The sequence below is a fragment of the Podarcis liolepis genome, assembly GCF_965112155.1.
Source record: "Podarcis liolepis genome assembly, chromosome: 2".
In the NCBI taxonomy this organism is placed as follows: Eukaryota; Metazoa; Chordata; class Lepidosauria; order Squamata; family Lacertidae; genus Podarcis; species Podarcis liolepis.
Window position 1 is genome coordinate 23,976,162 of NC_139555.1, and position 17,288 is coordinate 23,993,449.

The 17,288-nt window shown below is 40.8% G+C and overlaps 1 protein-coding gene across 5 annotated transcripts in view; it reads left to right on the plus strand.

Annotated features, from left to right (window-relative positions):
• Positions 1-17,288, plus strand: part of CEP112 (centrosomal protein 112) — a 210,962-nt gene that overhangs the window by 88,599 nt on the left and 105,075 nt on the right. For all 5 annotated transcript variants that reach the window (XR_014522593.1, XM_083489925.1, XM_083489926.1 and 2 more), the window contains 3 exons: positions 1,116-1,251; positions 8,533-8,640; positions 16,003-16,185. Coding sequence is in view for 4 of the 5 variants with exons in the window: in XM_083489925.1 (XP_083346051.1) it covers positions 1,116-1,251; positions 8,533-8,640; positions 16,003-16,185 (427 nt within the window). In the remaining variant the exon portion in view is untranslated. The remainder of the gene's footprint in view (positions 1-1,115; positions 1,252-8,532; positions 8,641-16,002; positions 16,186-17,288) is intronic.

A 17,288-nucleotide genomic window follows, 5' to 3' on the forward strand; every position in this document is an offset into this window, starting at 1 on the left:
TTGACATTAAGATAAAGTGACTTGGGATAATCATACTCTTTTGAAGCATAAGTTGTGTCACCCATGCAAATGCTGAATTGATATCATAACTGCGCATTAAGAGTTTTCACTAAATTGACTTGAGAAGATCCCAATGTGTGTCATGTTCTCCATACTTAATAATCTGACGTATACCAGGCAGCAAGTAATCCTCTTTCTTTCTTAGAGGAGATGGTGGAGGGGATATACTTCTGTTGATGTGTTAATGTAGGCATATACTGTAACAATGCAGGCATATATATTCCGAATGTTTTCTTGATTAAATATCTTTGGATGATGTGTTAACGTTACTTAATGGAAGATTAAAGAAAAGGGTTCTATGGGGTACAATAAAGCTGCACTACTTAAGCTTCCTTGGTATAGCTGAAAACTTTGAAGGTGAAATAACCTGCACAAGAGCCTAGTCCTATGTTTGGGCTCTTTTTGGCTCCCAAGTGCGTTTCCGAGCACAATTCAAAGTGTTGGTGTTGACCTTTAAAGCCCTAAACGGCCTTGGCCCAGTATACCTGAAGGAGCGTCTCCACCCCCATTGTTCTGACGCTGAGGTCCAGTACCAAGGGCTTTCTGGCGGTTCCCTCACTGCGAGAAGCAAAGGTACAGGGAACCAGGCAGAGGGCCTTCTTGGTAGTGGCGCCCACCCTGTGGAATGCCCTCCCACCAGATGTCAAAGAGATAAACAACTACCTGACATTTAGAAGACATCTGAAGCCCTGTTCAGGGAAGTTTTTAATGTGTGACATTTTAAATTTTTTTATTCTTTGTTGGAAGCTGCCCAGAGTGGCTGGGGAAGCCCAGCCAGATGGGTGGGGTACAAATAAATTATTATTATTATTATTATTATTATTATTATTATTATTATTACTCAATGAGCAAGTGAAATTAATCTCTGATTTACCATCCAACTTGTTGTTTTCTCCTTCAAAGTATTGCTAAGGGAAGTTTGGCATAACCATGGACAGGAAATTAAAGCCTGAGTACTACTTTAAATGGGTAGGGTTAAAGGCCTTTCTTCTACACAAGCGCACATGTTCTTTTATTTGATACTTGAACTATGGAAAATTTCTCTGACTTTCTAGGGAGAAGGAGGAGCAGCTGACTCGGGCGATGGAGGTACAGAGGCTGCATGCCCAGCAGGCTGATGCTGCCCTGGAGGAGTTTAAGCGGCAGGTGGAGCTGAACTCAGAAAAAGTCTATGCTGAAATGAAAGAGCAGGTGAGGAGGTCACAATGCCAGCCTTTCTGCAACTATCTGTCTCAGTGGGGAAGCATATTCTCATCTTATATTTCCAGAAACATACTTCACTTGATAGTGCTACATCAAACTCTTTCACAATGCAATGGCTTTTCCAGCAAGTCAGAAAAAAGGATGTTAGCCGTTGATTTATCTTTATAACAAAGCCAGGATTGACATTGCTACAAAACTATCCGTAGCAGCATTACTGATTAGGGCTTTTTCCAGAAGTTCCAAGAATAAAATACTTGTTTATGCATTGTTCTGGGTTGCATCTTATCTCCCATTTTTCACATCTCTTATTTCTTCTTTTTAATGGAAAATTCTCTTTAGATGTATCTAGCCAATCTCACTGTTGCGATAATGTGAAAGTCTGGCATGGTAGGAAACCTTTCTCCTCACTTCATTACTGAAGCCACTTGCATTTAATTTCAGTCTTGCAGTGCAGGTAAGGCACAATATTTCCTGTGAAAGGGTCATAGGTATTCTCTTGGATGCAGCGGCACAATGACTGTTTAAGGCAAATGAAAAGAAATGGAGAAAGGGCCATGTAAGCATGGCAAATGGCAAGTGATACATTTTTAAAACAAAAGGAGGGGGGGACCCATTGTCATGTGAGGCTCTGTTTGCTGGGTGAGTTTGAGGGAACCCTGTACCACTGGAGTACAGAGGAGGAAGGATTTGCCAACCAATTTCTTATAGGCCAGTGGAAACACAGGGATGCGACAATATATCAGTGATGGGTGGGAGAGAAATGTGAAACAGGAGTGCAATTACTCCAGAAATTCTAAAGTATTTGTCTCAATATACGTATAGTGCAATATAGCCTTGTTCAGTGGTTCGCTGGTTGTGTATGTGTATATTGGTACACTTGTGAAACCAGTAAATAGCTTAATTTTTAGTTAGAAAAAAATGGGAGGCAAAATGATAGCTGCAGGAGATGGTGTCTCCAGATATTAGGTGTTGGGCAGAAAGAATTCAAGTTGGATGGAAGGGCAGTGAGGCACCCACTCTCCCCCCACAAAGGAACCCCTGGTAGGAAGGAACATCACATTTGCCAGCTACTTGGGGATAATCTGTACACTGGGGAGTACACATAATCTACACTCTGGAGCTGCTGAAGAAGCCAAAACTTTTTAAAAAAACCACCCAATAAAATAAATAGACCCAGGGCTTTTTTTTTTCTTAAAAAATGTTTAAGGGTACTCTCATTTTCCTACTCATATTGAAATGCTGCCCCTCAATGAGGCCAAACTTAGATTGACAAAATGTTTAGGGGTATGGGTACCCCTGCGTACCCCCAGAAAAAAAGCACTGAATAGACCTATGATAAAGAGAGTCTCTTTTCTTGGAAACATCTGTACTACGTAGGAAACTCAGTCATATACTGAGTTCTAAGGCTGATTCCTTAAGGAGTCCTAAAAAGCAGAGACATCACCTGGCCAACAAAGGTCCGTATAGTTAAAGCTATGGTTTTCCCAGGAGTGATGTATGGAAGCGAGAACTGGACCATAAAGAAGGCTGATCGCCGAAGAATTGATGCTTTTGAATTATGGTGCTGGAGGAGACTCTTGAGAATCCCATGGACTGAAAGAAGATCAAACTTCTCCATTCTTAAGGAAATCAGCCCTGAGTGCTCACTGGAAGGACAGATCCTGAAGCTGAGGCTCCAATACTTTGGCCACCTCATGAGAAGAGAAGACTCCCTGGAAAAGACCCTGATGTTGGGAAAGATGGAGGGCACAAGGAGAAGGGGACGACAGAGGACGAGATGGTTGGACAGTATTCTCGAAGCTGCCAGCATGAGTCTGACCAAACTACGGGAGGCAGTGGAAGACAGCAGTGCCTGGCGTGCTCTGGTCCATGGGGTCACGAAGAGTCAGACATGACTAAATGACTAAACAACAACAACAGCAATATGGCTGAGGTGTAGTGGGGAGCATGCTCTGGTTCATGGGGTCACAGAGAGTCGAACACGACTAAGATGACTAAACAACAGCAGCAACAACATTTGGCTTGTTTGAAGTAAATATAATCCTCTGTTAATCAGTCAAAAAGTCATGATTCTGCATAAGAGGCTCCTTGAGGAAATGTTGGTGTACCTGCCAACTTGTGTGTCTGATAGCCAACCTACGCATATTTCCTACACCTGAGTTTTAGAACATATTTGGTCAAATTGTTGCTTGCTGTTACATCAGAACCCACAAATTATGAACAGGCTGAGAAATTAAAGGTAAAGGGACCCCTGACCATTAAGTCCAGTTGCAGACGACTCTGGGGTTGCAGCGCTCATCTCGCTTTACTGGCCGAGGGAGCCAGTGTACAGCTTCCGGGTCATGTGGCCAGCATGACTAAGCCGCTTCTGGCGAACCAGAGCAGTGCACGGAAACGCCGTTTACCTTCCCGCCTATTTATCTACTTGCACTTTGATGGGTTTTCAAACTGCTAGGTTGGCAGGAGGAGGGACCTGGCAATGGGAGCTCACCCTGTCGTGGGGATTCAGACCGCTGACCTTCTGATTGGCAAGCCCTAGGCGCTGTGGTTTAATCCAGCAGAACATGAGGGGTAATGGGGAGCATTTGAGCACATGGCTTAAACATTCAATGCCTGGTCATGTTTTGGTGTTATTTTTGAATCGATTAAATCCACCTGTGTCATTGGTCACAGGGATTCGGTGTGCTAAATAGCCTGGGTCCAGGTGCTAAGGTAGACTTTACATTTGTTCTTGTTAACATTGGAGCTCAGTTAAACCTTAAAGTTCTGCTGCAGTGCATGCAAAAAGGATCAACATGGTAAAATGTTGCAGTTCTAAGCCCATGGCTTTTATATTCTTAAATTTCTGTTCATAGTACAATGTTGTATCAGAAAATTACCTTCTTTTTTATGCAGCTATTGATGGCATAAAGATAAAGCTTTAGCAACACAATATCTTTTATATATCCTCATTTTTTCATTTTAATCTTTTATTGAGAAAGTAAGTGTGGACAATATTGTGGATTTTTCAGTTACTATAACCAATATTTTATTTATTAGACTATATAATTTATGGCTTTCTAATATTGTTACCATCTGCTTTTTATTTTGCCAAGGCTCATGGCTGTCACAGTAATCAGATGTCTGTTAATGGGGCTGTTGATAGAATGCTAACTATGGAGGTGTGTGTGTTTTCTCTCGGTTTGTGCCCAGTTCATCGCTGAATATTTCCGCGCTTTGATACTTTCTCCACATCATTTCTACCCTTAAGCCTTGATTCTGTTGCTATGAACCATGCCAGAGTTAAATGAATATAGTCATTGCCAAAGTTTGAACATATCATGAAACATGATGCATATACAGTGGTACCTTGGGTTACATACACTTCAGGTTACATATGCTTCAGGTTACAGACTCTGCTAACCCAGAAATAGTGTTTCAGGTTAAGAACTTTGCTTCAGGATGAGAACAGAAATCGTGCTCCTGCAGCGCGGCGGCAGCAGGAGGCCCCATTAGCTAAAGTGGTGCTTCAGGTTAAGAACAGTTTCAGGTTAAGAATAGACCTCTGGAACGAATTAAGTACTTAACCCGAGGTACCACTGTATTGTTCACCGTTGGAGCTGTGTGGGGAATTCCTTTGAAGAAGTCCCTGGATGCATCTGTGTTCTTCTATGCACACAAACAGACACTTATGACACAATTGATTGTTGTAGTGTTCTTCATTTGTGAAGGGTGATTTTGATAAGTGGTTTCAAATCAACTTTTTCTTTGGTTTCCTTATGTGGTCAGTTAGCAATTCACGGCTGGTGTGCTGCCTGTGGACTGTGGACTTCATGATGGCTTAACCTAATCTGAAACAAATAAAAAATGGAAGTGAAATAATTGGCTACTGTACCAGAAGAAATGATCATATAAATAATGCCCACTATTTCAGCCCTAGTGCTTGTCAGTCTTGGCAAATGAGACGACCAGGCCACACTTTTCATTTTTATTTTAGAGAGGGATTTGGTATTAGTATTTTTATTTATGCAGTGCCATCCACATACGCATTTCCCCCCAGGGTAATATTAGTTTTAAAAAGAGGCTGTTATCTAAAATTCAACAGTTGAAGGAAGTATGGAGATAACAGGAAAAGACAGGAAGAATGTGGGGAAATGCAATCATATGTTCTTAAGCTTCATTTTATGTGGGTCTGAGGACTAATAGTGTGTACTATTGCATAATTTGTTCTAATGTGAAATACATTCTTTATCACATTTGTATCCCATTCTACTCTATCTTGTGGAGCCAAGGGTTGCACACATGTGGTATTCCCCATTTCATCAGTGGGTCCGAGTCCACCTTTTTGGGGTAAAAGATGAGAATTGCTGTTGAGACTGTTGTTGCTCTTTTTGCTTACTGCTTGAAATGGCCTTACTGATGGTTTAAGTATTATATGGCATACTTGTTTTAATTTAAACCAGTGATGGCCAAACTTGGCCCTACAGCTGTTTTGGGACTACAATTCCCATCATCCCTGACCACTGGTCCTGTTAGCTAAGGATGATGGGAGTTGTAGTCAAAAAACAGCTGGAGGGCCAAGTTTGGCCACCACTGATTTAAACTGTATGAGTTGTATTCAAGAAGTCATGTCCTTAGCTCAAGGGCTTTCAACTGTGCAATAGAACTTCCACTCCCTATCCTCTCCCTATGCCCCTTCATCTGTTCTGGGGAGTTCCCCAACCCTCCAGAGCAGATTGTGGGGTAGGAGGAGTCCCACTGCACAGGTGGAAATCATTGTGCTAACAGGGTGATTTGGTTGGATACAACCCTTTGTGTAACCCACTTTGAGACTGCACAGGGAAGAGTGGTCAATTTGCACATAAGCAAATCAAAGAGAAAATAATAATTATAAACAGGTGCGGTATTTAAGTTGGACAAGGATTATCACTAAATAGCAAATAACTATAACAAGTGGTTCTAACTGGGGGTGAAAATTCTGCACAAGTTGAAATGTGACGTTATTAGAACTCCAGATTCCCCCCCCCCACACCTTATCTTCTCAATACTGGCAGAAGATGTGTACTTCCAAGCAGCCACCGCCAGAGGGATTATGGGTATCTTCCAGCTAAATACCTCTGATAATACTTCTGATAATCTTGGCCTTCCTTTATCTCTTGAGACTATGAACTCTACATTCACAGTATGTCATGCCCCTGCTATTTCTTCCCAAGTATTACTATGGGATGTTACTCCTGCGAACCCTAGTTTCATCACCCCACCCTTTTAAAAAAACATAGTGTTTCATCAACCTTCATAGTCCAGTTAGCAGAGACCAAAAACAACACAGGATGTGGTCCCTCCATTTTCTTTTAAAAGAATACCTTTCTAAAAATATTGAGCACAAAGTGGTAGTAAAAATCAAAGAGTCTCAAATGTTTAATTACACAGCTAAGCAAAGACAAAATTAAAGGTGCTATACAATGCACCCTCTCTCTTCAACATCTGACTTGCTCCCTATGATTCTAAACAGAGCAAACATTTACCTTGATTTATAGTCTTTTTTCATCTTGAGATCATGCTCATGAATTGGAACTTGGGGCACATGATGTTCTCCTCCTTCCAGATGAGACTTCCTAAAAGCTAGCTTCTCTGGATGTCCATTTGTATATGTCTTTCTAGATAGCTTCTAGCAAGTGATCTTTTTCATTTATTTACCTAAATATTTTTATCTAGCCCCATCTCCTTAGCCTACAATTTTTATTTGCTTTCAGTAGATTCTGTTCTAGAGGCTTCTGATTTCATTAGTTTTAGTACCCATCCACTACCTGGAAACGCCATGCCTCCCATATTTGTTTTTTCTACTATTGTGAAAAAAAGCCTGCTGACACCTCCCGCTTTGTGCATCGGTGCTTCTCTTTTGGCTACATAAACAAAGGCACTCATAGTCTGAACATCAGAAGTAGAAAGGATGATGATTCTGCTTAATTTAGATCTCTGGAAGCATGCATGACACAAATCTGACCACTACGCTGATAATACAAATAACTGAATTAGGAAATGAATTAGGAACATCACTTTCCTTTTTTCAGAGTCGAGCCATTGGTCTGTCTTGCACAGTGATGCCGAAATTGACTGGCAGTGGCTTTCCAGGTTTCCAGATAGGGATCTTTTCCCTACCTGGAAATACTGTAGATTATAATTGCATGCAATTTTTCATGCACAAATTGTTGATGATATTTGCTTGTTGGATTTTCTGTGCCACTTCTATGTATCATACAATAATGTCAACTGTATCGTTGAACTGTATTATCACATTGAGAATGCAAGGGCAAACAGGCAAATATTTGGTTAAACAATCCAGGTATATTTAGCAAGCAAGTCATGTCATGTAGTCTATAAGATAAAAAAAATGTAAGAAGCCAGGAAAGTTTGAGCAAAAGTCTTTCCTGAGTGCAAATATAATAACCCCAGTGATGACTATTTTCAGAATCAGTATTCAGTATTGCGTTTAATTACTACAGACAAACACATTTATAATGAAATTCAAACACAGTTGCACAAGAGAGGAAAATAAAGATGGAATATTCTCCAGCCAAAGTCCAGCATTTTAAACTTCCATTGTTTTAAATTAAATGCTGCAACAAAGTATTTTAGACAAAATTTATTCCTCGGTTTTTCATGAGCTAGAGTCCGCTTCATCAGATGCAAAACGAGAGAGCTCAGCACTGGTTTCAGTCTCCCAGTGAAAATTACTAAATTTTGACTGGATTGTGCTGGTGGTCTTGTCACTACAGATATTGTATCCTTGAATCACCCTCAGCAACACGCAACAATGTTGCAGGACAATTTTAAGCTGCTTGATGGCAGCAGAACTGTTATCAGCAGTGTCTGTCTTGAAATAACTACCGTATTTTTTGCACCATAACACTCACTTTTTTCCTCCTAGAAAGTAAGGGGAAATGTCTGTGCGTGTTATGGAGCGAATGCCTGCGGGTGGCGGGGGGGATCTGCTGCAGTCGTGAGCAGAGGATCCATGGTTCCCCTTCCTTCCCTCCTCTGTGGTTACAAAGCATGGATCCACATGGATCCTCAGGATTTTTGCATTGGGCTACTCCAAACTCACTGTCAGATCACATGTCTGTGGCCACAGCATGAACCACAAAAATCATATATCCACTATTTCGTTTAGAATATTTTTTTCTTGTTTTCCTCCTCTAAAAACTATGTGCGTGTTATGGTCTGGTGCGTGTTATAGAGCGAAAAATACGGGTAATTTATATATGTTAAATATTGTCTCTTACTTTCTAGATGGAAAGAGTGGAAGCAGATCTAAGCAGATCCAAATCTCTCCGTGAAAAGCAGTCAAAAGAATTCTCCTGGCAGCTTGAAGAGCTCAAGCAAAGATATGAGCAACAGGTTAGCTAGTTAGCTTTAAAATAAATAAATAATAAAAACAACAACTCCTCTTGCATTTACCTTTTGATACAGCTGGGCCCAACTTGCATTTTCTTCTTAAAAAATAATAATATTGGATGTTGTTGACTTAAGTTTCACAGGCAGTTCATTAACACAAGGTTTGCATTCTTTTCTGTTGTTTGTAGCAAGGCTTCCTATTTATTTCCAGAGGTTTCAAATTGTGTTTGGTGTATACAGTGGTGCCTCGCAAGACGAAAATAATCCGTTCCGCGAGTCTCTTCGTCTAGCGGTTTTTTCGTCTTGCGAAGCAACCCTATTAGCGGTTTAGCGGATTAGCGCTATTAGCGGTTTAGCGGCTATTAAAGGCTATTAGCGGCTTAGCGGCTTAGAAAAAGGGGGGGGAAGCGAAAAAAATCGCAAGACTCGCAAGACGTTTTCGTCTTGCGAAGCAAGCCCATAGGGAAATTCGTCTTGTGAAGCGCATCGAAAAACGGAAAACCCTTTCGTCTAGTGGGTTTTTGTCTTGCGAGGCATTCGTCTTGCGGGGCACCACTGTATTGCTATATCTCAAGATGTTCCAGACCCTGGTTTGTTGAACTCAAAACTCATCTCCTTTGTTTAAATCCCATATCATCATTTCATAGTTAAAGCAAGCCATGTTTGTAAGCCAACAGCTATGGTTTCACACTATGGTTTGTTGGCAGAAAACAAACCATGAGTTGCCCCTCTGCCAGAATATCTATATAAATTTCACATGACATCTTCTTTAAGATCTTCTGCTAAATTCTTTTTTCTCATCTCTGCTTGGTTGTCTGTTCTTTAAAACTTTACACTAAGAGTTCATTCTGTTCCTTTTATGCTGTCTTTTTTGGCAACAAACTATAAGATAACTTCAACGCGAGTCATTTCTGAATATTTCTGAACTTTATCATGGTCTCTGCAGTGTTGTATATTGGTTCTAAATATCCCTTTTAATGGTACCAACTTTTCATTCATGTGTTATGTAGAGTCAGGTTCTGCAGCACTGTTGTGGATTTGTGTCTTGAAGGTTGTCATGCCTTTTAGGTAAAAGAGTGCATTCCAAAATGTTGATTAAAGTGAGTTATAATTGAGCCCTAAGACAAAACAGGTAGTGTATTCCTCTGCATTACATATAAGATTCCTCAGGTGATACAGTGATGTTGCCAAGGCAAAGCCTGTGCTTTGAAATATACAGCCTGGAATGTTCAAATGATATCATGGAACATCATGGGCGACCTCTGTGCTTTCTCTCCATCTGCAGTGCAATGTCCCCAGCCCCACTAGCCTTATCCAAGATTCAATATAATGCCAGCTCCAGTAAGTTGCTGCCTAAATGAAACAGATAGGAAGAGGGCCCATGAGAACTCCATCCTTACCCTTCATGTCTTTGCTGTGGAGATGCTGGTGGGAGCTTTTACTGGGAGGTGGGGGAGATGTGGCCTTCTAAGGATTTATCAGCTAAGCAGAAAATTAGCTTAATAGCCTGGGGGTTTTTTGTGAGCAGTGGAGGGGCCTGTCCTAGGTTGCCAGAAGGGTGGGTGGTTTTTTGTTTTTTTTTTCCAGGAAGAGATGTCTGGGAGCTAAAACTTCAGTCATGTAGCATGGACCAAAAACATGATGTGGTCATCTTAGATGCCTTGATTGATGAAGACTTGATGAAGGATTTTAGCACTCTAAATGGGACAGTTGTGAATGATGTGTGGATTCCAGAATGGACATCACCCTAAAATTTGATCATCAATTGAGATTTGAATCTGATATTCTGATTGCAAAAATGTTAGTGTTATGTTTGGTTAAAAAACAGCAGTCCTTGGTCATGTTCATGAATTTACGTATTAGCTTACCTATTCTTTCTTCCCTTCTTTTGTAATTTACTCTGGGTACTTGCTGGTAGAAGAGCATGATATAAATACCAAAATATTAAATAACCTCAACCCTTAGATTTGTATCCAGCAAAAATAATAATTTATTAATTTGACCATCAGTCAGCTGGATGCCGATGGTTCACAGGGAGTGAGGTTAAGGGTGAACCTGCCTTTGTTTCCATTACTTGGTATTCAGACAGCTATTTTGTTTCTGTGATGTGGAAGTCAATAATAAATAGCTATTGACAGACATATCTGTGGATATGTTTAATCCTTTTAAAAAGTAATCTAAGATGGTTACTGGTGCCATATAGTGGTAGAATATTCTGGTTAGACTGGTAAACCTTGCTTGATTTATTTATTTATGTCAGAGATTTAAAACTCCATCCTGTGTCCAGATCAGAGCATGGGGCACCTTAGAACACAGCAAAGAATATAAAAAGTAATCTAAAGTTAAATCCTTGTGCACCATTAAAAATGGAGCTTCCCACATAAGGTTTAACAGTGGCTAAAGTCAACATTGGGAATTGGCATTCCAAAGGGAGTTTATAGCAGGACACAATCTGAGTCTGAGAGTCAGTTTAAAAGAGCTCTGCATATTTCTTCACTGAAATGTACTTCTTTCAACAAAATATGATGGCAGGGCCCTTGTTGGTACCATCTAGACATCTCACTCACATTCAGCTTCAGATTTGTCACTTTCCTTTGAAGTATCTACTAAGGTAATTTTTTAAAAGAGAAACTTTTTGTTTTTCGCTTTTACTTAGTTTAGTTGGTCTTTCAAATATACCGGCTGTAAGGAGAACAAAGTGTGTGTGTGTGTGTGTGTGAGAGAGAGAGAGAGAGAGAGAGAGAGAGAGAGAGAGAGAACAAGAGTTCCTATCTGCCAGGAGCAGCTGCCTTAGATACTTCAAAGGTATTGGACACCACAGAGAAGGCAGCAGCTTTTCCTGCCTTTGAAACGGCTTCAGTGCCTGGGTCAGGCTTAAAAGACCCTCAGCACACAAAACGGTTATGGTGTGTATGTGTATATATTATATATTTCTCTTGCTGTTTGTGCATGTGTTTGGAATGCTTTTAATTTACACAAAACACCTTCTGGATGGTACTGACTGAAAGCGCTTTCATTAAAAGCCACAGGTTCTTGAATTTATAAATACGCAGTATTTGGAATTTCAGAAATCCTGGGTGCTGTTCCAAACTTCTCAAACAAAGATATGCCAGGTGTATAATTTGATTCCCAACACTGTAACCATAATCCAAGGGGTATATGTTACCCCAAATGTACCTTTCCCCATCTCCTGTGGGGAGGGAAAGTGCATTCAAAGGCATTTCTCAATAGATGCAAAAGCTTTCTTTTAAAGCGAATGGAGCCACCATACAAGCAGATATCTGGATCAAGGCCTACAGATGCCTTCAAGAAAAGGTGGAATGCTAAATGCCCTTCTTGGTAGTGGCGCCCGCTGTGGAATGCCCTCCCATCAGATGTCAAAGAGATAAACAACTACCTGACATTTAGAAGACATCTGAAGGCAGCCCTGTTCAGGGAAGTTTTTAATGTGTAACATTTTAATGTATTTTTAATTTTTGTTGGAAGCCACCCAGAGTGGCTGGGGAAACCCAGCCAGATGGGCGGGGTACAAATAATAATAATAATAATAATAATAATAATAATAATAATAATAATAATAATAATAATAATTATTATTATTATTATTATTATTATTATTATTATTATTAAAGTCCCATTGCTTTCCTTGTGACTGATGTGTTTGACATCCTGTTCCTATGCATCTGAGAACAAGGGCCAAGGTTCAGGAGATCAGGATTAGCAAGAGCTGCAAAGTAGTTCCAACAAGTTTCCCCTCCTACTTGCCAAGGTTTTAATCAGTGGCAAAGAAATCCCCGGAATTTGTTAGAATCCATCTCGTTACACACCACATCTTTTGAATTTTCCTGCACTGTCTCAGCTAAATTGCTGCTGCATTCTGAGAGAAAGAGCAGGAAGAATGAGATCAGTACAATGCAAACACACCGGCAAGAGCACTGAATTGTCTCCACCAATGTTATTGCACCTTACTGCTGCCTTACCACTCCCCCACTCTGTCTGGTATAGCCAGAGGGGAGGTCAGGTGAGCACCACAGCTCCACCATGCTGTCCTCCATGGATGCTAGGGGCAATTTCCTCTAATATATCTATATTCAAATGTGTTGTTTGTTGTTGTTGTTTAGTCATTTAGTCGTATCCGACTCTTCGTGACCCCATGGACCAGAGCATGCCAGGCACTCCTGTCTTCCACGGCCTCCCGCAGTTTGTCAAACTCATGTTGGTAGCTTTGAGAACACTGTCCAACCATCTCGTCCTCTGTCATCCCCTTCTCCTTGTGCCCTCCATCTTTCCCAACATCAGGGTCTTTTCCAGGGAGTCTTCTCTTCTCATGAGGTGGCCAAAGTATTGGAGCCTCAGCTTCAGGATCTGTCCTTGCAGTGAGCACTCAGGGCTGATTTCCTTAAGAATGGAGAGGTTTGATCTTCTTGCAGTCCATGGGATTCTCAAGAGTCTTCTCCAACACCATAATTCATAAAGCATCAATTCTTCGGTGATCAGCCTTCTTCATGGTCCAGCTCTTTAAATGTATCACCCCTCAATTCCAGGTTTGCCATCCCACTGTAGTATATCCAAGAAATGAAACCCTAGATGGTTACTATACCAGGTTACAATTGGAAGACTTGTACAAGTGTGTCCCTGCTTCATCTATGAAGCATTTGGATCACCAGGGGTAGTGGCTAGGTTCAATCTCCACACTAGTAGTGTCATCAAATACAAAACATTACACTTTACCATACAAGTCATCCACTCCTAAAGGAGAGATCTTCAGAGAACTTACTCTGTATCCCCTCAAAGCATACAGGGTTTCTTATCTCCAAGCACCACCCTGGGTTTCTGTAAATATTTGGAATTTCTCTTTGTTGTACACTCCCTTTCACAGTATCATAATGATGGATATTCTTCTGGTTATAATAAAAACAGGCATATAGGAAAGAGAGGATACAGAAACTGATATTTGTGCTTTTCTGACTATTTTCTTTTTTATTTAAGAGTTCACAGATAGGGATACTTCATACATTTCTTTGATGAGCTGAAAGGGTTCAAGGCAATGCCGCCCAAGCCATTTTGCGGCCTGAGGCAAATGGCAAGATGGCGCCTCTCCCCAGTCCTTGTACTGCAGACTGGTCATTCACAGTGGTGACAGCACAGTGTCCTCTACTGCAACAGATGGCACAAGCTAGCTTAGAGGAAGTAGGTCAGAACACATGGCACACATAGCTCTGTCCCCTACTTAGCATTTTGCCACCTGGAACCTCACTCTGTCTCATGATAGTGCTGTCCCTGGTTTAAGGGGACTAGAAAGGGCAGCATGGGTGGACCACCAGAAAATCAGTTGGCAAAGGGAAAACTGTGGTGTCCGTGAAAGTCTTTCTAGTGTTGTTGTCATTGAGTCATGTCCGACTCCTTGTGACCCCGTGGACCAGAGCACTCCAGGCACTCCTGTCTTCCACTGCCTCCCGCAGTTTGGTCAAACTCATTCTGGTAGCTTTGAGAACATTGTCCAACCATCTCGTCCTCTGTCGTCCCCTTCTCCTTGTGCCCTCCATCTTTCCCAGCATCAGGGTCTTTTCCAGGGAGTCTTCTCTTCTCATGAGGTGGCCAAAGCACTGGAGCCTCAGCTTCACGATCTGTCCTTCCAGTGAGCACTCAGGGCGGCTGATTTCCTTAAGAATGGATAGGAGCTTCAGTTTTATTTTATTTTGACAAATATTTATGAGCCAGTTTTTAGAAGTTTGGAACAATGTGTCTTGATTCTGGTGCTCATTTTGCATGGAAGCATATCCTGTTCTGCTCAAAGAAACTTCCTTCCATATAAGTGGATTTAGGCCTTGATGTGTTAGATAAAAATGTGTGAGTATGTAGACAAGGGCAGGCGAAATTAGCCGGTTTTAACTAATGCGTAATTCCAGGTAACTCACTGCTGAATGTATCTTTCTTTTTCAGGATTATAATTACGATGCTTTGTTTTTATTAAACCGTACAAAAAGATGTTAAGCACAGTGTATAACACAACCCGATTCCCTTCTGAGGTTGGAAATAAAATATTTTTAAAAAACACATTTCCCCTTAGTCCCTGAATAGGGAGGGGGCGGGAATCTTTTAATTGCAGTGTTACAAATGCACATAACAGCCATTTCCAAGGACACATTTGCAGCTGCCGGTGGCAGAAAATGCCGACTTAAAAAATGAATGCTATCGCTTTAAGATAAGGTGCTTGCGCACTTTTACCCACACAAACAAGATCGATTTTGAGCAGACTCCTACTGTTTGCTTTCTTTTCTGAAGAAGAAGAGGAAGAAGTGGGATTCTCACGCTGACTATAACCAACATATTCTCGATAACGTGCTTTTTTTTCTTCTCCTGAAATCCACCAAAACTGAAGAAAAATCCAAGTGACTGTTCTTAGCAGCTGTGTGGCCTGGAGTTCACTAGGAAAGCTGGCTTCCTGCAGTCCCCTATTCATCACCTGCTTCAAAGGCAGCCTAGCTGGCTATAGTTTGCAGGCCAGGTAGGGTGCCATTGTGCACAGCCTGGGAGGATTAGTATCAAAGCTGCGGCAACCAGGCCCTTGGTCTCGGGCTGCCATTCAGTCTAGCGGGGAGAGGCTAAGACTGGCCAAGGTCATCGTATCCAGTGTGGTGTGGACTGGGAAAGGATCCTTCCTGAGAATAGAATGCTTCTTATGAAATCATGGCGCAAGCTTGCAGCACAGCAGGTTCCCTCCTGAAGCACATACATCTGTTTATGTTGGTGTACCGTAGCTGACAGCGGAATAATAGAGCTCTTGTTTAATGTGTGTGTGTGTTTGTGTGCGTATATATATTTCTCTTTAACGAAAATAATATATGTACAGTCGCCGAGATGGGCTGGGCTTTTATTTTGGAGAAGTCATAGCAAAATATTTTAACAGATTTACCGATGCTTTTGTGTGCAAGCATGAAGAGCAGAAGAGGCTGATTTAACCATTTTTAATCTGCGTCGCTGCTGGATGTCAACAGCAGGATACTTGGGGAAACGTATACAGAATGCGACAATGGCGTGGGATTTTTTTGGTGGTTTTTTTTTTTTAAAAAAATTAAAAACCACACACACACATTCTGACATCCATGCAAGTACATTGCGTTTCACGATGTGCCGTATTTGTTTAGCTGTCACGCTTAACAAATTTGCTCCAATTGTGTTTTTTATTTTTATTTTTTTAAAAAAATAAAGACAAAGTTAATTCGAGGTAAGGATGACGTAATAATAATAATAATAATAAAGTGAACTTGAAATTGTGGAGGGTGGGAAATTAAGCTGTAAGATGAGTTGTCATGACGACAGGGATGTTCTATTGATGAACTGTACTCTCCATTGTCCAATCAGATAGTAGAGCTGAAGCTGGAGCATGAACAGGAGAAGACGCACCTATTCCAGCAGAATAACACAGAAAAGGATTGCCTGGTCCGAGAACATGAACGGCAAATTGAGAAACTGGAAAAACAGCTTCGGGCTGCCATGACAGAGTACGACAATAAAACCCAAGAATGCAGGAAGCGAGATGTACAGGTAATAATCAATAGCATTTCGAAAGTCATAGGCATTTAAATAATTCTAATAACAACAACAACAATAATAATAATTTTATGTTTTTCCAGTTTGGTGGTTAATGCACGCTTTTGATCACTTGCAAAACTGGCATATAAACACAAAATTTTCTCCCTTTTTCCTTCTACCGCTCCCTCCCCCTGCCACTGCAGAAAAAAGGCTTTAACTGCAAAAACCACAGGTAGCCAGATTAAGAATCCCATGGTGTGCAATAACTTGGCCTCTTATTTATAATCTTGTCTCATTTTCTTTCATGATGGACTTAAGGGGGGAGGTATTTCCTCCCTCCCACTTTATCTACAATAACCCCCTCCCTTCCCTTCGGACAAATCTATTTTCAACATATCTGAGTTATTCGTATGGACTTTTTTGTTTTAGTTTTTCTCCGCAGGCAGCCTGCAAATAGCTTGTGCTTAAGTTTCCATTTGATTTCCTAGTGTTTTGGGTTTGGGGTATTTTTTAAAATAATTTTTTGAATATGATTGACTTGAGTTCACCTGATGAACGGTTGAAACGCTTTGAATTTGGAGTTTTTATTAGGTATGTCTCCACCCCCCCATGTATATAACCCTATGTGTGAATGTCTAAAAAACTGATATATATTATGTAATCACACAAATGAGCACACACACACGCATACACATACATGAATACATACATATATTCACACTTCCCAGTTCTATGGTCACTGTTGGAAGCCATTTGGCAGAATAACCTCCAGCTGTGGTAGCATTTGACTCTTCAAACTTATGGATGAAATGTGGACTGTCAGCATGGAAAATTATCTTTATTAATTGTTCCGTTTAAACAAATCATTTTAGTTCATTGTGTGGTATTTACATTTATCATGCAAGTATATAGGCGTAATTCATTATCAAGAATATATGTGCTCTGAAGTAAAGACAATAACTTGAAAGCATGTATAGTGATGTGATATGTGTATCTATCTATATCTATCTATCTATCTGCATTAGAATAGCTTGGATAATTTTATACAGAAATGGGCTTCTTTGTTTCTGTGGGTTAACTGCCATATAGTTTTCGCGTTTTGTATTTCTTCTCCC